Source organism: Artemia sp. Qi Xiang Cuo, chromosome 6, assembly GCF_049724085.1.
Source record: "Artemia sp. Qi Xiang Cuo chromosome 6, ASM4972408v1, whole genome shotgun sequence".
Lineage (NCBI taxonomy): Eukaryota > Metazoa > Arthropoda > Branchiopoda > Anostraca > Artemiidae > Artemia > Artemia sp. Qi Xiang Cuo.
The window spans coordinates 53781116-53805649 of NC_142799.1; the positions used below are offsets into that span (position 1 = coordinate 53781116).

At 37.0% G+C, this 24534-nt stretch overlaps 1 protein-coding gene across 1 annotated transcript in view; it reads left to right on the forward strand.

Annotated features, from left to right (window-relative positions):
• The first annotated feature begins 274 nt into the window (after positions 1-274).
• Positions 275-24534, forward strand: part of LOC148951380 (calcium-activated chloride channel regulator 4-like) — an 87094-nt gene continuing 62834 nt past the window's right edge. Inside the window, exon 1 of the mRNA XM_089090828.1 lies at positions 275-472. Within this exon, the coding sequence (XP_088946954.1) occupies positions 299-472 (174 nt within the window). The 5' untranslated portion in view covers positions 275-298. The remainder of the gene's footprint in view (positions 473-24534) is intronic.

Below are 24534 nucleotides of genomic sequence, written 5' to 3' on the forward strand. Positions count from 1 at the left end.
TTCATGAATGTCGTTGCTCTTAAAAGATATTGGGAAATTTTTATACCATCTAAAATGATTAATAATACTTTTTTTTATCAGTAGTTCCAATTTTTTTTTTATTATTATTATTATTTTTTGCATTTGCATGGGTTACCAAAATTACTACTTGAAACGGTCAATCATAAGGATCAACAGGAAACGTTGTGCGTCATTTGAGAATTCCTTATCGCCATTTGATTCAAAGATAAGACTAAGCTTTCGGTTCTATAAGAATGTGAAAAATTGATTTCCCTCTTTAGTTTTTTTTTCATAGAAAATGTTGTTGTTTAAGTTATCCTCTATCCTTTTACTTCACTTATTGTCTATATGCAATGCAGTGACCATACCCCCCACAGGACCCGGTGGTTATGAGAATTTGGTTGTAGCTATAAGCGATAGCTTCTTACCCCCAAATGTTGTTGCTGAACAGGAATTTATACAAAAAATAAAAGTAAGTGTATTGAAAATCTCTCCAGTATTTCTCCAAAAATCCGTTAATTATTATCATATAATTCTTGTAAAAAAATAGAACTATGATAAGTCAAATTTATTGAAAGAGCCGGCATAAATGATATGACAAAAGAGTGGAGATTTATCGGGTGCTTGCAAATGTCACCAACGTTTCCTCAGAAAGAACTTCTGCCAAAATCTCTTCATTAAGATTTGCTGTTTCACATATCATATGCGGTCACTTGGTTTGTGCTTCACTGCTTTTCCTTGACATAGATGTTCGCCACCAAATTCTAATAGGAATCTAAGTAGCTTGTATTCTTTTGTTGTGTCTGCATCTGCGTTGACAGTTCGGAATTTGGAGGAGGTTACAGGCTTAATAATTATGTAACAAAGAAACTCAGTAAGTGAAAAACTCCCCATAAACGGTGGATTTGGAATCTCAGACCCTGACAACAATTCTGCTACTGTGGAAGTATGAGTAAGAAAGGGGTGATTTTTTGTTATATATGACTATGAAACAGCAGTAGTTGTGCCATTGTAGTCGAACTTTAAGGAGATCAGAAATAATGGCATTTTAAGTTCCAAAGTTTTCTACAGCGGGTCCCTCTGACGCTTCTTGGAGTAACATTTTGCTCGTCCTTCCTCCTCTATTGCTTAGATATGATCATGATAATCCTCATAATTCTTGTCCTAAAAGCCTAGGTATTTCCCCTGAAAAAAACTTGAAGGCATAAATGGTGCATAGTTAAGACGTAGAAACAGGGCTGGATTTCAAGCTTTGATGCTTTTAGGCCCAATCGTTTTTGCCGCTCCATTTTGCGGGATTTTCTGGGAAATCTCTGAAAATTCAGGGATAGTGGAAGCATTAAACAGAACGCATCTGATGAGCCAAAAGTAATGAAAGAGAGACATGACACCAAACTCTCAGCTGCCATTCTTGGTAGAAACCTGACAGTTTAAAGGTGGCCAAAGAAATCCTGCGTTGTTCCAGAATCACTTCTCTGTGAATAGGCAGCGTGGCGGCGCAATGCGCCTGGCACTTTGATGATAGATCGCATCAGTCCAATTTTTCCTTAGAAAAATCACTCAGTGATAATTTATTGCGCCCCTAGGCCCGAGCTTAGTGGGCCTATTGGTAAATCTTGGCCTGCTTACAAAATGTGTCGAATAATTGCTGGTGTTATTATGTGCATCTCAGACACTATCTCGTTTTTGTATCCATCTAAACGTAAAAGAAAAAAAAATGGAAAAAATTGGGTTAAACGTAAAAGAAAAAAAATATTTAGAAATATGGCTGTTTTAGAAGACGCAGATATGCAGTCAGTGTGTGACCTGTAAAGGCTATGAGTACAGTACAAAAAGCTATGTGAAAGTAAGAAGTATTAATATTTCCAATGTTTGAAATGATATGCCAGTTTGGTGAATTTATGATCATAAGCTAGGTAAGGGTCAAGTGAAACTCAAGACAGGTCTTTCGTCCAATAAGACCCAGCAAATCCAAAAAGGTTGGAATCCTGTTTTAGTTGGTCTGAATTAGGTTATAATTGCTTCCATTAAGAAGTTGGCCTTTTTTTTCGATCAAATATAGAGAAATCTTTTTGTCCTTTTTGGAATACGCCGTTGGAACCTTGTTTTTTTTACAAAAATTTTTCTTATTGTTTTACAGCTCATTTGGACGTTAAAGAAACGAACTTCCTTACTAGGCTACACAAAATGATTACCATTTAGGGGTTTCCTTAAAGAATAGAAGGATTTTTGCACAGGATTTTTTTCAGTTCGTACTTTCAGACTGGACAACAAATATCAAGCAATGAAAAGAACGACCATATTCTTAATGAATAAGTACTTATAATCTATTATATCGTCTAAGCACTGTAAACTGTCGATATTTTCAGACATCCCATTTCTATTTTGTTCTTAGTCAGACCCTCTGACATACATAAAAAACAGTTAACCTGATATCAAACAGTTCGTGGCATACTGTAAGTAAATAGCGACCCGGCTCAATAGTACCCGAAACTCTAAAAAACGGAATTTTTATACCAATAGACATATCAAAAGAATAAGATTTTCGTGCTGATTTTAAATATATAAGTTTCATCAAGTTTAGTTCTACCCACCGAAAGTTATGAGCCTTATAAAATTTGCCTTATTTTCGAAAAAAGGGGGAAGCACCCCCTAAAAGTCATATCATCTTAATGAAAATCAAACCATCAGATTCAGCGTATCAGAGAAGCCTACTGTAGAGGTTTCAAACTTATATCTAAAAAAATGTGGAATTTTGTATTTTTGCCAGAAGGAATTTCACGGATGCGTTTTTTTTTTTTTTTTAATGGGTGATTGTATTGACCCAGTGGTCCTCGGATTGAGGGCAACTAGGTCCCTTCCCACGCTCATCTTTTTCCCAAAGTCGCCGGATCAAAATTTTGAGATAGCCATCTTGTTCAGCATGGTCGAAAAATCTAATAACTACGTCTTTGAGGACGCCTTAATCGCCTATAGTCTCTGGGGGGAAGGGCTGCAACATATGAACTTTGCCCATTGTTTACATGTACTATTGGTTATTGGGAAGTATACAGACGTTTTCAGGAGGGATTTTTTTGTGGGGAGGGTTGGGGGAGGAGGTTACGTGGGAAGATCTTTCCATGAAGGAATTCTTCATGATAGAAGAGAATTTCCATGAAGGAGGTGCTGTATTTCCCAGCATTATTTGAAAAACAATCAGAAATCATAGGCGGTGCAATAGCGCTGCCTAAGTAAAGAACGATGTTGGCACAATGTATTGTTTTTTTATTCTAGGCCAGGGCACTTGGTATCGAAGGAGTTGTCGTAGAAACTTCGAAAAGGGCTCATTCGATTGGAAATTGGAATGGCTAGTGTCCTTTTTAATAGTCGAAAGTGATTGGAAGGCAACTAACACCCCTTCCACGCCCACCATTACCCCAAACACATCCAATCAAAATTTTGAGATAGCCATTTTGTTCAACGTCCAGACAGAAATTATGTTTTTGAGGAGGACACTCCACCACAGCCCTCAGGGCAAGGGTTGTAAGTTATGCCCGGGAGGCATATAAGATTTTTATAGAAAGCTTTGTCGTAGAAACTTCAGAAAGGGTTCGTTCGATTGGAAATTCAAAGGGCTAGTGCCCTTTTTAATAGTCAAAAGTGATTGGAGGGCAACTAGCCCCCCTCTCAGGCCCACTTTTTCCCCAAAATCATCCAATCAAAATTTTGAGATAGCCATTTTGTTCAACGTAGTTGAAAATTCGTGAAATTAGGTCTTTGAGGATGACACACCCCCCCAGAGTCAGGACAAGGGTTGTAAGTTATGCCCTGGGGGCTTATAACGTTTTCATAGAAAGCGTTGTCGTCGAAACTTCAAAAAGGGCTCATTTGATTGGAAATTGAAATGGTTAGTGCCCTTTTTAATAGTCGGAAGTGATTGGAGGGCTACTACCCCCCTCTCACGCACACCATTTATCTAAACACATCTAATCAGATCTAAACACATCTACATCAAATCATCTAAGGGTTCGTTCGATTGGAAATTCAAAGGGCTAGTGCCCGTTTTAATAGTCAAAAGTGATTGGAGGGCAACTAGCCCCCCTCTCAGGCCCACTTTTTCCCCAAAATCATCCAATCAAAGTTTTAAGATACCCATTGTGTTTAAGCTAGTTCATAATTCTGGATATTAGGTCTTTGAGGATGATAACCCCCCTCAGAGCCCTCAGGGCATGGGTTGTAAGTTATACCTCGGGGGAATATAAGGTTTTTATTGAAAGCTTTGTCGTAGGAACTTAAAAAGGGCTCATTCGAATGGAAATTCAAAGGACAGGTGACCTTTTTAATAGTTGAAAACGATTGGAGGGCAACTAACCCCCCTCTCATGCCAACCTTTTCCCCAAACACATACAATCAAAATTTTAGATAGCCATTTTGTTCAAGGTAGATGAAAGTTTTAGAAATTAGGTCTTTAAGGATGATAACTCCCTCGCCCAAGCCCTCAGGGCAGGGGTTGTAAGTTATGCCCTGGGGACATATAAGGTTTTTATAGAAAACGTCGTAGAAACTTCAAAAAGGGCTCTTTCGATTGGAAATTGAAATGGATAGTGCCCTTTTTAATGGTCATGAGTAATTCGAGGGCCACTAACCCCCCTCTCACGCCCACCTTTTTCCCAAACACATCCAGTCAAAAGTTTGAGATAACCATTTTGTTCAACGTAGTTGACAGTTGTGGAAACTAGTTATCTGAGGATGACAACACCCCCCCCCCACAGCCCTTGGGGCAAGGGTTGTAAGTTATGCCCTGGGGGCTTATAAGGTTTTTAAAGAAAGATTTGTCGTAGAAACTTCAAAATGGGCTCATTCAATTACAATTTGAAAGGGCTAGTGCCCTTTTTAATGGTCGAAGTTGATTGAAGGGCAATTAACCCCCTCTCACGCCCACCATTTCCCCAATCACATCCAATCATAATTTTGAGATATTCATTTTTTTCAATGTAGTTGAAAGTACTGGAAATTAGATCTTTGTGGATAAAAACCATCCCCCCCACAACCCTCTGGGCAAGGATTGTAAGTTATGTCCTGGGGGTATACAAGGTTTGTATAGAAAGTTCGGTCGTAGAAACTTCAAAAAGGGCTCATTTGATTGGAAACTGAAAGGACTAGTGTCCTTTTTAATAGTCGAAAGTGAAGGAAGAGCAATTAACCCCCGTCTCACGCCCACCATTTCCCTAAACACATACAATCAAAGTTTTGAGATGGCCTTTTTTTTCAACGTAGTTGAAAGTTCTGGAAATTATGTATTTGAGGATGACAAACACCCCAGAGCCCCCAAGGCAAAGGTTGTAAGTTATGCCCTGGGGGCATATAAGGTTTTTATAGATAGTGTTGTCGTACAAACTTCAAAAGCGGCTCGTTTAATTGGAAATTGAGAGGGCTGGTGCCCTTTTTAATAATCGAAAGTGATTGGAGGGTAACTAACCCCCCTCTCACGCCCATTATTTCCCCAGACACATACAGTTAAAATTTTCAGATAGCCATTTTGTTCAACGTAGTTGAAAGTTCTGGAAATTAGGTCTTTGAGGATGACACTCCCCCCAGAGCCTTCAGGGCTAAGGTTGTAAGTTATGCCCTGGGGGCATATAAGGTTTTTATTAAAATAGCTTTGTCTTAGAAACTTGAAAAAGGGCTCATTCGGCTGGAAATTCAAAGGGGTAGTGCCCCTTTTAATAGTCGGAAGTGATCGGACGGCAACTAACCCCCCTGTAACGCCCCCAGTTTCTCCCAACACATCCCATCAAAATGTTGAGATAACAATTACGTTTAACGTAGTTGAAAATTCTGAAAATTAGGTTTGTCAGAATGACAACCCCCCCCCTTCATAGCCCTCAGGGCAAGGGTTGTAAGTTCTGCCCTGGTGGCATATAAGGTTTTTATAGAAAGCTTTGTCGTAGAAACTTCAAAGAGGGCTCACTCGATTGGAAATTGAAATAGCTAGTGCCCTTTTTAATAGTTAAGTGATTGGAGGGCAACTAACTTCCCCCATCCCCTCTTACACCCTCTATTTCCCCAAAGACATCTAATCAAAAATTTGATATTGCAATTTTTTCCAACCTAATTGAAAGTTTTGAAAATTAAGTTTTGAGGATGACACCCCCCCACAGTCCTCAGGGTAAGTGTTTTTATGGTAAGTTCAGGGTAAGTTATGCCCTCAGGGCATATAAGGTTTTTATAGAAAGTGTTGTTGTAGAAACTTCAAAAAAGGCTCATTCGATTGGAAATTGAAAGGGCTAGTACCATTTTTAATAGTCGACAATGATTGAGAAGCAACTAACCCCCCTCTCACATCCAACATTTCCCCAAACACGTTCAATCAAAATTTTGAGATGACCATTTTGTTTAACGTAGCTTCAAGTTCTGGAAATTAGGTCTTTGATGATGACAAGTTATGCCCTGGGGACATATAAGGTTTATTGAATGGGTTGTCGTAGAAACTTTAAAATGGGTTCATCAATTGGGAATTGAGATGGCTAGTGTCGTTATTAATGCTCCAAAGCAATCGGAGGGCGAATGCCCACCCCCCTCCCACGCCCATCATTTCCTCAAACACTTCCGAACAACTATTTGATATAGCCATCTTGTTGAACGTAGTTGAAGGGTCTGGAAATTACGTTTTTTAGTATGACAACCCCCCTCCCAGCCCTCAGGGCTAAGATTGTAAGTTATGCCCTGGAGGCATATAATGTTTTTTTAGAAAGGGTTGTTGTAAAAACTTCAAAAATGGGTCAATGCATTGGAAATTGAGTGGGCTATTGTCCTTTTTAATAGTCGAAACTAATCGGACGCAGAATCACCCCCGCCCCATGCCCATCATTTCCCCAAACATTTCCGATCAACATTTTGATATGCCCATTTTTTTAAACGTAGTTGAAAGGTCTTGAAATTATCTCTTTGTAGAAAACAACCCTCCCCCCATAGCCCTCAGGACAAGGGTCATAAGTTATGCCCTTGGGTATATAAGGTTTTTCATAGAGTTTTGTCGTAGAAGCTTCAAAAAGAGCTTCGTCGACTGGAAATTGAGAGAACCAGTGACTTTTTTATTAGTCGAAAGTGATAGAGGGCAAATGCTCCCGCCCTCCATGCCCATCATTTCCCCAAACACTTACAATCAAAATTTTGAGATAACCATTTTGTTCAGCGTACCAGAAAGTTCAAAAATTATGTCTTTGAGGATAAAAAATCCTTCCAGCCCTCAGGGCAAGGGTTGTAAGTTATGCCCTGGGGACATATAAGGTAAGCGCGGTCATATAAACTACGGAGGGGGCTAACTGGATTGGTAATCAGACGCTCTAGTGGTCTTTTTAAGAGTCAGAGTGATCGAAGGGCAGTTAAACCTCCCCCCCCCACACACACACACATGTCGTATTGTCTCGAAATGCATGTAATAAAAATTTTGAGATAGCCATTCGGTTCAAAATAGTCTAAATATCCTATAATGAGGCTTTTGGGGTTGAAACAAACCCCAGAGACTAAGGGCAAGGATTGTAAGTTACGCCCAGGGGGGTATTTATGGTTTTTATGGATGGGATGGTTGTTTAACTTTAGAAGAGGCTTAGTCTTTCTCCCTGAAAAAGACTATGTCAATATAAAACGAACAGGAATTAGTTAAAAAAAAACTTTTTCCATAAGTTAAGTTTTCAAAAAAAAGTAAAGAACTCCATTAAACCAAAAATGAACAAAAATAGGATCAAATTATCTACCAAGCATACAACTATCTTAAATCAATATTAAAAAATAAATGAAACCCAACACAAACAGAAATTAAAATAAATAACAGAGTCAAACTCAAAACGAGCAGAAATTAATATGATTAGGGTTCTAAACCCCATGCTTTCTAAAAGCCAGAATATAATATGTACTTTACTGAAAAAATTCTTTTAAATGTTTTCACTTTCATAACTTTAAGAAATCAAAAATTAATTAGTATTTTAAGGAATAAATATCAGCACGTATATATTCAACGGACCAGGCACATTTTTTTCCAGTTAGTCTCTTGGAATTTTTTTCAGTAGAGTACGAATCATATTCTGGCTTTCAGAAAGCATGGGGTTTAGAATCCTACTCATATCAATTTTTGCTCGTTTTGAGTTTGACTCTGTTATTTATTTGAATTTCCGTTTGTTTTGGGTTTCATTTATTTATTGACACCCCTGTAAATTCCCCTTGGCCTCTTGTCATTTGAAAAAAAGACTTGTTTTTCATCGGATTTCTAATCGTTTTTTTTTTCAAAGCATGCCGGAAATCCCTCCTGTGGAAAATTATTCCTGGAAATTCCTCTCCCCAGGGGAGTTTATCCTGCAGAAAATTTCCCCATGAAGAATATATCCAGCAGAAAATTCTGTCATAGAGAATTTTCCCGTGCAAAATTCTCTCATGGGTTATGGAAAATGTATTCCGCAGACCCCCCCCCCCCATAGAAAAATACCCCCAGACAATTCCGACCCCTTTGAAAATTTCCCCCCGACAATTTCTCCGGGACATCTCCGCATGTAAAATTGAGCCGGCAAAGAGAAAGCACGACAAACCAAAAGAATTCCGCAGACCACCCCCCCCCCCATAGAAAAATACCCCCAGACAATTCCGACCCCTTTGAAAATTTCCCCCGGACAATTTCTCTGGGACATCTCCGCATGTAAAATTGAGCCGGCAAAGAGAAAGCAAGACAAACGAAAACAATTTCGCATAGGAATTCTGGCAAAGTCCCTCGTGTGAAATTTCCCCTAAAAAGTTCCTCCCTGGAAATTTCCCTCCCCACGCAAAACTATACCCGTGGAAAAACTTCCTCCTCAGGAAATTCCCCTTCCCTGAAAAATCTCTGTTTACTTCGCAATAACAAATACTACATATAAACAATAGGGAAATTTCATAACTTACAGCCCTTTTCCCAGGGATTGTGGGGAAACAGGTCATCCCCCTGAGGCATGATTATTTGACCTTTTAACTATGCTGAACATGGCTATCTCAAAATTTTCTTCGTATGACTCCGGGGAAAAAGTGGTGTGGGAGGGGGACTAGTTGCCCTCCAATTATTTTGGTCACTTAACAAGTGCACTAGAACTGTTTATTTCCTTTCGAATGAACCCTCTCCCGATCTTATAGAACCAAAAGTTCGATACGATCACCCTGGCATAAATTGATGTTGAATTAAAATCAAGCTGTTGGACTGTGATTAAGCTAAGAGCCATTACTAATCGAAGAAAATAGTCTAAGTGAGAGGCAAAGCTGGCATACGCCCTTTTCAGAATTGCATGAAAATAATGTAATTTCACCCTGTTGATTCATAGTTTATCAACCATCCATCCATCCTAGGGCAGAACTGAAGTAGATAGTGATGAAACTAGAGTAACTCAAATAGTCTATGAGTTTCTTTGAGCCATTTGAAGGCAGTTGGAGACTTCAAATAAAAGGTTATCAAAAATTTATGACGCATGTGTGATCTTTCTTCTGGCAAAGAAAAAAAATCCAAAATTCTATAGTTTTGCAGATGGGAGCTTGAAACCTCTACAGCAAGGCTCTCTGATATGCTTAATCTGATGGTGCTGTTTTCATTAAGACTCCTTGGTATTTTGGAAGTGTTCCCCCTTTCTCTAAAATCGTCTCGTTGCTTTTGATGGATAACATTAAGCCTAATGAATTTTATATATTAGGAATCAGCATAAAAAGTCAGTTCTTTTGATGTATCAATTGTTATCAAAATACCCTGTTTTAGAGTTTCAGTTACTATTGGGCCGAGTTAATCGCAGCTCTAGGCCGGGGCAAGGGAAGGGTAGCTGCCCCCTCCCCAGTAGAGTAGTACCTTATACTTCTGGACCTTGTATACACCTTTTCAAAGAGATTCCTTTCTGTGCTATTCTGGACCTTGTATACGCCGTTTCAAAGAGATTCCTTTCTGTGCTATTCTGGACCTTGTATACGCCCTTTCAAAGAGAGTGAGTATCCTCTCACATAGCCTTATACTTCTACAATGCTCACGTACAAACAGGTCTATAGGTCTTTACACTCTAGGAATGACGCAATTTCAAAGTTCAATGTCTTTTTTTTTAGTTCAAAAAAACGGTGTCTCTTCTTTTTTACTCGCCTATTATTTTTTGTATATATTCAGCTTCCATATTTGATTCTCCATCAGTTTCGAATCGTTTATATTAGAGATTAAAAGCATTTTTTTTAAAAGACATTTACATGTAAAAAATGGATAATTCTAACCTTTTTCTGGTGAGTAAAAAATATTTGCATTATTAAAAAGAAATTGTCATTAAGTTAAGGAAGAAATTCTTTCCTTACACTAGAACTAAGGGTACTTATGTACTTAGAAGCTTGTTGTTTTTAGGAGTTGAAAAAACTTCTAATTCTCTTATAGGTTGAAATTTACGGTGTGATTTTTTATAAATATCATTGGCATTTTTATGGAATGTTTTTTTTTTGAAAAAATTTCTTATAATTTATATCGGTAAATTTGGATTACAAAAAAATTTTTATTTTTTAATTTATTTATTTTTAAAACAGCTTCCTTTTTTATAAATAAAATTGGCTTTTTTTATAAATATAATTTTTTTTTTTTTTTTTTAGTTTTTTTTAAAAAATTAACTTACCGTATGCCGTTAGTTGTTTTTTTTTTATAAATTAAAGTGGAATGTTTAATTATGTTTTTTTGAAAAAAAGTTCTTATCTTTATATCGGTAAATTGGGATTATAATAAAATGTTGATTCTTTTAATGTATTAATTTTTACAAAAGCTTACTTTTTTATTACAGTGCGATTTTTTTTTTATCACGATCATTGATTTTTTTAGGGATGTTTTTTTTGAAAATATTTAATGACAATTATGCGTTGAAGAATCTATTAATTAAATTTAATTATTTCAAAACCCTCACCCCCATTTCCTCAAAAATAAAATTTGTTACCTTATAACCCTATTTAATAAATAACATTGTTAGCTATCCTTTTTATTTAACGGACCTAATTATCTCATAAGAGGGATTGACTGAGCCATGCTAATTAACTTTTCCACTTATTAAATTTCAATTTATGTCTACATTTGATTGAAATCTTATAGTTTTACTTGAATGTCATATGCAATTCTTATCCATATTTTTTAATAAGTAACGCAAATACTGATTTTTAAGTTTGAATTTACAAATACAGTCACGGAAACATGAACATAGGAGGAGAGGGGGGGGGGGCAGTTTATAAAAGGTCCTCCATCCCACTATCAAAACCTCTGATTTTGAAATCAAGATGTCTAAAAAAAACTGAATTATTTTCCAAAAAACCCAAAAATGCATTTTTGCTACATGCTAAATTTTTTTTTTTTTTTTTTTTAAGGAAGAAGATACGTGCAAAAATCCCCCTTCCGAGAAAAAAGCAAAATATGGCGAACCATCATTAATAAAGACTACAAGAGCATCTGTTATCAAATTCGCTAGAAAAGTTACACGTGATTTGGACCATGCATCGAGCACTCAACTTATAGTGACAGAACCCTCTGACTCCCGCGTTGGCTCCATGGCAAACCCTCCTCAAGTATTACAAAGGAGTTCAGATATAGAAGTCCAATCAGAATTTGTAAGTATATACATAATTTTTTTCTATCTCTATTTTCAAAAATAAGACAAAATTTTCTCAGGCGCATAGCTTTTTAAAAACTAAAAATTTTTTTATAAGATATTTAATTTTCTTTCATTAACCAAATTAATGTTATTTTTGGTGTGCTTATCATGCATTTCTAAATATAAAAAAAAAAAAAAAAAAAATTTTTGTTATTGCATTACATAAAGGTATAGGATATTTGTTTATAAATTTTTGTTATGTAATTTAAATAAATATATCTTTTTTAATAATATAATTGAAAAATAAGTATCATTTAAATACAAAGAATATAGTTATTATATTTGGAGTGGGCTGGGGGGGGGTGGGAGGAGTGCAATCCCCACAATAAAAATTCTGAATAAATAATATATTAAAAAACTAAACAAAACTGTATTTTTTTTTTCATGTATCGTATTTAAAAATTTGTTTTATGGCATTACATAGATGTATAGGCTATTTGGTTCTAAATTTTTCTTATGTAATTTACAGACATATCTCGGTATTAAGACTATAATAGAACAACACAACTCCTATAAACAAAAAGAATAGTGTTAATGTATTTGGTGTGGGCTTTGGGGTTGTGGGAAGAGTGCAATCCCCCCCCCAGTGAGATTCTTAATAAATTTAAAAAGTAGCTAAAATTTTTAAGTTTATTTTTTTTTGAAATTTTTTTTTTTTCATTTATAGTATTTAAAAAATTTGGCTTATAGCATTAAATAAATGTATAGGCTTTTTAAGTGGGTATAATCTGGTGTGGCTTGATATTGCGAGAGAACTCAAGCGATTTCTTTCTTTGTCAAGAGATTTACGTAATTAATTAAACCTGTATTATAAAACCAACGTGTCTTGTTTCGAGCTTTAACGGGCAAGGTTTTTGATAACTTGAACTGTTTGATCAATGACAGTAACTTTTGATAGATTTTTTTTTTTACGTGAAATACTATATTTTATTTTATTAGTTTTGAAAACATTTTGGAAGAAACTAAATTTCAGTTGGGAGGGGGGGGGGGTAAAATTGATTTAAAAAAAAAAAAATAAAAAAAGGTTTTTAAATTTTTTTAAAGAAATTCGTCAAAAGAAAAAAAAAACTTAAACAATTAATTTTCTATTTTAAGGGGGAAGCGGTTAAAAATTATGCCTACCCGGGTCCCGGACTTCAAAGTATTATGGGTACTTGCCCCTTCTCGCCAGATGTTAGTGAAGGTACGTTATGTTATATTCCCCTGGATTTTCAATTTACAGCTGAAGAAATGGACAGTCTTATTTAAATTGTTGACCATAATTCTTCAGTTGAAATTTTTAATTATAGCTTTATCCTGAGTGTCGTGATTCATGAACAAACAATGACAGGACATGAAAACATTGCTACATCCTCGGGCTGGCTTGATTTTTATCTGTTACAGTCTGCTCTAGGTCATTTGCAAACGTACAGGGTAGATTTTAGCCTTCCCGAGGACAACGCCGCCATTATTTTAACTGACCCCGTGAAAAATCTCCATAGCTATATTGACAAAATTCGAGCACTTATTGAGATTCAGATCCAGAAATGGGGAAGTCAAGGGGGAATTAAAGCATCAGTGAACCAAAAAGTTTATTTACAAAAGGGGACATCTGGAGACATTTTTTATTTTCATTTTTCGACGGGGAACCAGACTTTTTACCCAGGTCTAAACGATTTTGAAGACAACTTTTTCAACTGGGTAAATAAACTAATTTCAACTTTGGATACATTTAGAGAGAGAGGGAGTGGGTCCACCATTTTATACATTGAACGAATGGATCATTTGTTGTTGTTGTTTTTTTTTTCTCAAAAAAAAAAAAAAATCTGTTAATACATTTAAGCAATAAGTATCTTTAAGCTTAACCCCTTCATGTTCTTTAGAATAGTTCTATTGTAAGCAAGTAACAAACTCTTTCCTGAAGTCACCTCTTGGATACACAATACAGAAATTCATACTATACCTTAAATGCATTCAAACACACACGCACACACACACACACACACATACACACACACACGCATGTCTGACATAGTTATTAGATATTTCGACTATGCTGAACAAAATGGCTTTCTAAAAATTGACACACACACACACACACAGAGACAACATCCACACAGAGATGACACACACACACACACACACACACACACACACACACACACACACACACACACACACACACATACACACACACACACACACACACACAGACGACACATTCAAAGTGACGACTTACACATAGAGACAACACACACACAGAGACGACAAACACACAGAGACGACACAGAACAGAGACGACAAACACACAGAGACAACACACACACAGATACGAAACACACACAAAGTGACGACACACGCACAGAGAGGACAAACACACAGAAACGATACACACACACAGAGACGACACACACACACACATAGAGACAACACAGACATAGAGATCACACACACACAGAGACAAAACATACACAGATACGACACACACACACACAGAGTCCACTCACACACACACACACACACACACACACACACACATCCCACACACACACAGACGACACACACACAGAGACGAAACACACCCAGAGACGACAAACATAGAGACAACACACACACACACACACACACACACAGAAACCACATACAAACAGAGAAGACACACACACACACACACAGAGAAGACACACACAACGTGACGACTTACACAAAGAGACGACACACACACACACAGACACCACACACACACAGAGACGACACACATAGAGAGACGACACACACACACGACTTACACATAGAGACGACACACACACACACATAGACGACAAACACACAGATACGACACACATAGAGAGACGGCACACACACACACACAGAGAGACGACACACTCAAAGTGACGACTAACACATAGAGACGACACACAGAGATACGACAAACACACAGAGACGAGACACAGAGAGAGACTACACGCACACAGAGACAACACACACACACAGATACGAAACACACAAAGAGACGACACACTCACAGAGAGGACACACACACAGAGACGACACACACACAGAGACGACGCAGATAGAGAGACGACACACACACAGATATGAAGCACACAAAGTGACGACTTACACAAAGAGACGTCACAAACACACAGAGACGACAAACACACAGAGACGACACACAGAGAGAGACGACACCCACAAAGAGACGACCAACACACAGAGACAACACACACACAGATACTAAACACGCACAAAGAGGACAAACACACAGAAACGACACACACACACAGAGACGACACACACACACATAGAGACAACACAGACATAGAGATGACAGACACACAGATACAAAACACCCACAGAGACGACACACACACACAGAGACGACAGAGTCCACTAAAAAATAGAGAAGACACCCACACATACAAGACACACACACACACACACACACACACACACACATACACACAGACGACACACACAAATAGAGACAACACAGACACATACACGACACACACACACAGAGACGACAACACATAGAGAGACGACACCCACACAGAGACAACACACACACATAGACCACTCAAACATAGAGACGACAAGCACACAGAAACGACACACACACACACACACACACACACACACACACACACACACACATACACACAGACGACACACACACAAAGAGACAACACAGACACAGAGACGACAACACATAGAGAGACGACACGCACACAGAGACAACACACACACAGATACGAAACACCCACAGAGAGGACACATGCACAGAGACGACACACACACACACACACAGAGTACACTCAAACAGAGAGAGGACAAACACACCGAGACGACAGACACAAAGAGACGAATCACTTGCCTTTCCTTGACACCTTTCCAAACGAGCGGGGATTCCCCACTGATTCCTACAAATTGCAAAAAAGTGACCAGCATGAAAACTCCACGTTTTCAACCAGACTGGTTTTTGACACGACACACAAACAGAGTCATAGTGAGAGAGATATCCAAAAAGTTGGGGTTAATCTAGGTTCACTTAGAGTGGCGCGCCACTCTAAGTGTACCGAGATTAAACCCAACTTTTTGGATATCTCTCTCACTATGACTCTGTTTGTGTGTCGTGTCAAAAACCAGTCTGGTTGAAAACGTGGAGTTTTCATGCTGGTCACTTTTTTACAATGTGTAGGAATCAGTGGGGGATCCCCGCTCGTTTGGAAAGGTGCCAAGGAAAGGCAAGTGATTCGTCTCTTTGTGTCTGTCGTCTCTGTGTGTTTGTCCTCTCTCTGTTTGAGTGGACTCTGTGTGTGTGTGTGTGTCGTCTCTGTGCATGTGTCCTCTCTGTGGGTGTTTCGTATCTGTGTGTGTGTTGTCTCTGTGTGAGTGCCGTCTCTATCTGTGTTGTAGTCTCTGTGTGTGTGTTGTCTCTCTGTGTGTGTGCAGTCTCTGTGTATGTGTGTGTGTGTGTGTGTGTGTGTGTGTGTGTGTGTGTGTGTGTGTGTGTCGTTTCTGTGTGCTTGTCGTCTCTATGTTTGAGTGGTCTCTGTGTGTGTGTTGTCTCTGTGTGCGTGTCGTCTCTCTTTGTGTTGTCGTCTCTGTGTGTTTGTGTGTAGTGTATGTGTGTTTGTTGTCTCTAGGTGTGTGTGTCGTCTCTGTGTATGTGTGTGTGTGTGTGTGTGTGTGTGTGTGTCTGTTATGTGTGCGTGTCGTCTCTTTTTTTTAGTGGACTCTGTCGTCTCTGTGTGTGTGTGTCGTCTCTGTGTGTGTTTTGTATCTGTGTGTCTGTCATCTCTTTGTCTGTGTTGTCTCTATGTGTGTGTGTGTGTCGTCTCTGTGTGTGTGTATCGTTTCTGTGTGTTTGTGCTCTTTGTGCGTGTGTCGTCACTTTGTGTGTTTCTTATCTGTGTGTGTGTTGTCTCTGGGTCTTTGCGTGTCGTCTCTCTATGTGTGTCGTCTCTGTGTGTTTGTCGTCTCTGTGTGTCTGTGTAGTCTCTATGTGTAAGTCGTCACTTTGAGTGCGTCATCTCTGTGTGTGTGTCGTCTCTCTATCTGCGTCGTCTCTGTGTGTTTGTCGTCTCTGTGTGTGTGTCGTCTCTGTGCGTGTGTCGTCGCTGTGTGTGTGTCGTATCTGTGTGTGTGTGTTGTCTCTGTTTGAGTGTCGTCTCTCTATGTGTCTCGTCTCTGTGTGTTTGTCATCTCTCTGTGTGTCGTCTCTATGTGTAAGTCGTCACTATGAGTGTGTCGTCTCTGTGTGTGTGTGTGTGTGTCGTCTCTCTGTCTGTGTCGTCTCTGTGTGTTTGTCGTCTCTGTGTGTGTGTCGTCTCTATGTGTAAGTCGTGTGTGTGTGTGTGTGTGTGTGTCGTCTCTCTATCTGTGTCGTCTCTGTGTGTTTGTCGTCTCTGTGTGTGTGTGTGTAGTCTCTCTGTGTCAGTCGTCACTTTGAGTGTGTTGTATCTGTGTGTGTGTGTCGTCTCTGTGTGGATGTTGTCTCTGTGTGTGTGTGTGTGTGTGTGTGTGTGTGTTGTCTCTATGTTTTGTCCTCTCTGTGTGTGATTCGTCTCTTTGTGTCTGTCGTCTCTGTGTGTTTGTCCTCTGTGTGTGTGTGTGTGTGTGTGTGTGTGTGTGAGTGTGTGTGTGTGTGTGTGTGTCGTCTCTGTGGGTGTTTTGTATCTGTGTGTCTGTCATCTCTATGTCTGTGTTGTCTCTATGTGTGTGTGTCGTCTCTGTGTGTGTGTCTCGTTTCTGTGTGTTTGTCCTCTCTGTGCGTGTGTCGTCGCTTTGTGTGTTTCGTATCTGTGTGTGTGTTGTCTCTGTTCTGTGTCGTCTCTGTGTGTTTGTCGTCTCTGTGTGTGTGTCGTCTCTATGTGTAAGTCGTCACTTTGTGTGTGTCGTCTGTGTGTGTGTGTGTGTGTGTGTGTGTGTGTGTGTGTGTGTGTGTGTGTGTGTGTGTGTGTGTGTGTTTGTGTGTGTGTGTGTGTGTCATCTCTGTGTGGTTGTTGTCTCTGTGTGTGTGTGTGTGTGTCAATTTTTAGAAAGCCATTTTGTTCAGCATAGTCGAAATATCTAATAACTATGTCAGACATGTGTGTGTGTGTGTGTGTGTGTGTGTGTGTGTGTGTGTGTGTGTTTGAATGCATTTAACGTATAGTATGAATTTCTGTATTGTGTATCCAAGAGGTGACTTCAGGAAAGAGTTTGTTACTTGCTTACAATAGAACTATTCTAAAGAACATGAAGGGGTTAAGCTTAAAGATATTTATTGCTTAAATGTATCAACAGATTTTTTTTTTTTTTGAGAAAAAAAACAACAACAACAACAAATGATCCATTCGTTCAATGTATAAAATGGTGGACCCACTCCCTCTCTCGCTAAATGTATCCAAAGTTGAAATTAGTTTATTTACCCAGTTGAAAAAGTTGTCTTCAAAATCGTTTAGACCCGGGTAAAAAGTCTGGGTCCCCGTCGAAAAATGAAAATAAAAAATGTCCCCAGATGTCCCCTTTTGTAAATAAACTTTTTGGTTCACTGATGCTTTAATTCCCCCTTGACCTCCCCATTTCTGGATCTGAATATCAATAAGTGCTCGAATTTTGTCGATATAGCTATGGAGATTTTTCACGGGGTCAGTTAAAATATTGCCAACGTTTTCCTCGGGAAGGCTAAAATCTACCCTGTATGTTTGAAAATGACCTAGAGCAGATTCTAACAGATAAAAATCAGGCAATTCCGAGGACGTAGCACTGTTTTCATGTCCTGACCCTGTTTGTTCAGGACTCAATTCACTAATTATAAAGTTCTCATTAAAAATGTCCCCGGAAGAATTAGGGCCAACAATTTGAATAAGACTGTCCATTTCTTCAGCTGTAAATTGAAAATCCAGGGGGATATCAAATAACATACCTTCACTAACATCTGGCGAGAGAGGGCAATTACCCATAATACTTTGAAGTCCTGGACCAGGGAAGGCAGAAGTTTTCACCGCTTCCCCCTTAAACTATAAAATTAATGTATTAATTTTTTTTTTTATTTTTCAGAAATTTTTATCACAATTATAATACAATTTATTTTTTTTTTTTTTTTACTTAAAAGTTACCCCCCCCCCCTCCCAAATTAAATTTATTTTCTTCCAAAATTTTTTCAAAAATAAAAAAAGAAACTATAGTATTTCACGTAAAAAAAAAAATCTATCAAACGTTACTGTCATTGATCAAACAGTTCAAGTTATCAAAAACCTTGCCCGTTAAAGCTCGAAACAAGACACGTTGGTTTTATAATACAGGTTTAATTAATTACGTAAATCTCTTGACAAAGAAAGAAATCGCTTGAGTCCTCTCGCAATAGCAAACCCAACCAGATTATACCCACTTAAACAGCCTATAACTTTATTGAATGCTATAAAACACATTTTTTAAATACGATACATGAAAAAAAAAAATTAAAATAAAAAATAAAATTACACACAATAGCTAAGATTTAAATTTATAACCAAAAATAATGGGGGGGGGGGAGTGCACCCTAACCACCACCCCAAATAAATTAATGATATTGTTTGTATTTAAAGGAGACGTGTTGTTCAATTATAGTCTTAAAAACGAGATATTTATGTACAGTATATAAGAAAAATTTAGAACCAAATAGCCTTTACCTTTATGGAATGCCATAAAACACATTTTTAAAAATACTATACATGAAAAAAAAATACAGTTTTGTTTATTTATTTAATCTATTATTTATTCAGAATATTAATGGTGGGGATTTCACTCCTCCCACCCCCCCACCTCCCACACCAAAAACATTAACGATATTATTTTTATTTAAATGTTAAGTATTTTTAAATTATTTTAAAAAAAACGATTTTTTTATTTAAAGTAAAAAAGAAAAATTTTGCAACAAATAGCAATGAACTTTTTTTAATTCACAAATACACATTTTTTTTTTTTTTTTTTTATATTTTTTCAATCATTTAGAAACATACATAAAAAAATTATTGTTTTAAATTTTTATTAAAAAAATATTCGTTGTAAAAATATATTAGTTTTTAAAAAGATAGGCACCTGTTAAATTTTTGTCTTATTTTTTGAAAATAGGGATAGAAAAAAATTATTTATGTAATTAAAAATTATGACTGTCCTTCTATATCTGAACTCATGTGTACTAATTGAGGAGGGTTTGCCATGGAGCCAACGCGGGAGTCAGAGGGTTCTGTCACTATAAGTTGAGTGTTCGATGCATGGTCCAAATCACGTGTAACTTTTCTAGCGAATTTGATAACAGACGCTCTTGTGGGCTGTATTAATTAAGGTTCGCCATATCTAGCTTTCTTCTCGGAAGGAGGATTATTGCAAGTCTCTTCTTCCTTAAAAAAAAAAAAAAAAAAAAATTAGCATTTAGCAAAAATTCATTTTTGGTTTTTTTGGAAAATAATTCAGTTTATGTTAGACATCTTGATTTCAAAATCAGAGGTTTTGATAGTGGGTTGGTGGACCTTTTATAAACTGCTCCCCCCCCCTCTCCTCCGATGTTCATGTTTCCGTGACTGTATTTGTAAATTAAAACTTAAAAAGCAGTATTTTCTTTCCTTATTAAACAATATGGAGAATAATTGCATATGACAGTCAAGTAAAACTATAATATTTCAATCAAATGTAGAAATAAATTGAAATTTAAGAAGTGGAAAAGTTAATTAGCATGGCTCAGTCAATCCCTCTTATGAGATAATTAGGTCCGTTAAATAAAAAGGATATCTAAAAATGTTATTTATTAAATAGGTTTATAAGGTAACAAATTTTATTTTTGAGGAAATGGGGGGGGGTGAGGGTTTTGAACGCATTAAATTTCAGGAAGAGATTCTTCAACGCAGACTGGTCAGGAAATATTTTCAAAAAAACATCCCTAAAAAACCACTGATCGTGATAAAAAAAAAAAATCGCACTGTAATAAAAAAGGAAGCTTTTGTAACAATTAATACATTAAAAGAATCAACATTTTATTCTAATCCCAATTTACCGATCGAAAGATAATAACTTTTTTTAAAAAAAATCATTAAAAAGTCAGCTGATCTTTATAAAAAATAACACCATAAATGCAGACTGGCCTGTAATTATTTTCAAAAACATCCCTAAACAAAAAACACAGATCTTGATAAAAAAAAAGCCACTTATATTTATAAAAATTTAATATTTTGTAAAAATTAATACATTAAAAAATAAAAATTTTATTCTAATCCCCAAATTACTGATCGAAAAGCTAAGCACTTTTTTTTTTCAAAAAAAAACATTACCTAAAAAGACCAATGATATTGATAAAAAATCACACCGTAAATTTAAACCTATAAGAGAATTAGAGGTTTTTTCATCTCATAAAAACAACAAGCTTCTAAGTACATAAGTATAATTAGTTCTAGTGTAAGGAAAGAATTTATTCATTAAATTAATGAAAATTTCTTTTTAATAATGCTAATATTTTTTACTCACAATAAAATGTTTAGAATTATCCATTTTTTCCATATAAATGTCTTTTAAAAAAATTGATTTTAATCTAGAATATAAACTATTCGAAACTGATGGAGAATCAAATATGGAAGCTGAATATATACAAAAAATAATAGGCGAGTAAAAAAGAAGAGTCACCGGTTTTTTGAACTAAAAAAAAAGGCACTGAACTTTGAAATTGCGTCGTTCCTAGAGTGTAAAGACCTATAGACCTGTTTGTACGCGAGCATTGTAGAAGCATAAGGCTATGTGAGGGGATACTCAATCTCTTTGAAAAGGCGTATACAAGGTCCAGAATAGCACAGAAAGGAATCTCTTTGAAACGGCGTATACAAGGTCCAGAATAGCACAGAAAGGAATCTCTTTGAAACGGCGTATACAAGGTCCAGAAGTATAAGGTACTACTCTACTCTCCCCTTATCAAAAGAACTGGATTTAGAGTTTCAGTTACTATTGGGCCGAGTTAATCGCAGCTCTAGGCCGGGGCAAGGGAAGGGTAGCTGCCCCCTCCCCTTGTTTTTCTGACATTAAATTCCTTTTATTTTATAAACCTTGGTATACCTTGCCACCCCAAATTATGAGATCTAAACCGCTACTGGGCCGAGTCGCTCCTTACTTACATATCGTAACCACGAACTCTTTGAAAATTGTATATGTTGCACTTCCTGCCAATCACTAATCTTCAGCTCCGAAAACAACCATGTGTTGTCGTACAAAATGTATCTGAAACCAAGAGGGCATTTCTCATTATACAGTACCGTCAGTTGGCCTAGGTTTAACCAAAATGGACTAATTTTGACTATAAGGATTTAATTTTTTTATGTCTACCCTGTTTTGTCTCATAATTGGGGGGTCAAATTTAAACTTTCAGGAAGTGTTTTTAAGGGGCTATAGACTTCAAATTTTGGTCTGGGGGAAGGGGGCAAAACGTTTTTTCTGATCCTCGCAAAACAGTACACGCTACAGTTTGTTCTTCTTTTTATGCCTGTCATCTCACAAACTCAGCAACTGGTTATTACATATTCAAAATTTATGTATTTTTTCTTGTCCCCTCCCCCCCTTAAAATTTTGACTGAACCTATGGTTGGAATTGAACCATAATGTCCGCTTTTTGGTATTTTTATTGACATTACTTTTCTTATTTTTACGCCAAAAAAAACTGCCCCCAAGATGTCAAGAAATTTATGTTTGCCCCCCCAACCCTCTAATTTCCACGAATTGATGCCTTTGCAATTAATCAGCACGCCAATGGACACCGGCCCTATCCCTGTATTATGAGTGTAAACTTTAAGTTTATCTTTTGTTTCATGAACGCCTGGAACTTTCTTATCAATTAGAATGTCAAATCGCTGCTACTGAACAAAATAAATTGGCAGCCCTTTTGAAACAATTTGTCATTAAGAATGGCGTCTCAAAGATTAAAGTCGAATTTAAATATTGTATAAATATTTTGGAAAATGTAGATTAAACATATTTGAGATTTTTCCCGTTATATCTACACCACTATTTACGGGTTAGTATTTTGTTCGTTGCTCGTTAGAGTCGTTTTGTATTATGATTTACGGGTTACGGGTCAGTATAACTCAGTATGGCAAAATGCATCGGAAGTATATAATTTAGGCTATATGTTTGCATATTTGGGGGGGGGGGGTAGGGGCAAAATAAAGTGAGGCGTTTTTAGTAATGACATAAGTAATCCTGAAAATCCTAAGATACGTAGGCCTACTTATATGATTCCTAAAAGCTCTTCACTTTAGATTACTCCCCCCCTAACGTGCAGATATATAGCCCAAATTTTAAAAACTGTTTCGTTTCAACTTAACACCCGCAAACGACTAAAAAAATTCATTTTAATTAGTGGTAGGCCCGCCTCATTGGTGTTCCATTGCTCGACTACCATACATACCTCATAACTTTCTGAATATTTTGAATATTGTGAACTCTTTTACTCAAACTTGTAAAAATTTTATAAAAATTTAAACATGGCGCGCATTTTCGATCAATTACCTATTGATATCTAACTATTTATCATGCAACCATAATTTTATGGATGCTGTGGATGACAGTTCTTTGTTTAAGGAAAATGGGCAGCACGTTTAAATTTTTAGAAATTTTTTACAAGTTTGAGATGAGTTCATAACATTCAGAATATTCAGAAAATTTGAAGTATATACATCAAAATTATTCTTTAGAAACGAAAAATTTATTTTCCCCTCTTTAGTCCATTTGTAAAACGTGGTTTTTTAAAAGTTTTCTTATAAAGTATTTGTTTAACTCTTTTTGGTGCTAAATTGTTTCCTTCTATTCTTCAGAATACCTCTTAATTTCAATAGTTTATTATCTTTTATTTATTTATTAACCTCACTGTAATATTCACAATACAAAAGAGATTCACTCGCCAAATAGTTTCAAAAGAATTATTTAAAGTAATTAAAAAAAAAATATTTCTCCTTTCTCAAACCACGATTCCTGTTACGATTACGAAACATCGCAGATACATCCAGTGGCGAGATAAAGAATTGGCATCGGTTTTATGATGAAATCTTCGTTTTCTCTGTCGTCTCTGCGCCAACGTGAAAATCATGGCTGCAGCGGTAGCTGCAACCTAGTAAAGAGCGAACCACAGCCCATAGTAACCAAAAGTTAAAAAACACATTTTGAATAACCAAAAGTTAAAAAACTGCCTAGTGAAAAAAATTGACATCTGACACTGACTCAGGAATGGTAATTATTATCTTGGTTCATCTTAAAAGTAAAAGTTAATTGCGAAAAGAAATATATGGTGATCTCGAAATAAGTCTGAAATCCCTCGAAAATGGCGCCAGATCAAAATGAAAAGCATACCATTGGAATCAGCATAGTCGAAAACCTTGTACAAGGAAATTACAGTCCCCCTCCTCATGGGCGTAGGCATCATATTGTCTAGGGGGGCAGCCAATAGTGTGATGGAGGGCCTTTTATCAACTGCTTTCCCAACCATCTGCTTTTTCAGCCATATCTAATGTAAATTTGAAGGTCTAGGGGGGGGGCAGCTGTTCCCCCACTCCCTACGCCCTTGCCCCTCCTTGAACAACAAGGAAAATCACTTTTTTGCATCGGTAGCACTGATCTGTCTGCCGTTTTTTTTTTGTTTTGTTTTTCAGCAGGCCTAGCGGGCTGCCAGAACATCATAGAGAGATGCTTAATGGCTCATTCAAAAGCTATTTCTCTATATTTACGTGCTTTTTATAAATTCCGCCAACTGCAAGTGTCATATTTGAATTGAATTTATCAAGTATTTTGGGCAATAGGTTAGGTTAGGTTATTGTCTAGGGGGGGGGGCAGCCAATAATGTGATGGTGGGCCTTTTATCAACTGCTTTCCCAACCATCTGCTTTTTCAGCCATATCTAATGTAAATTTGAAGGTCT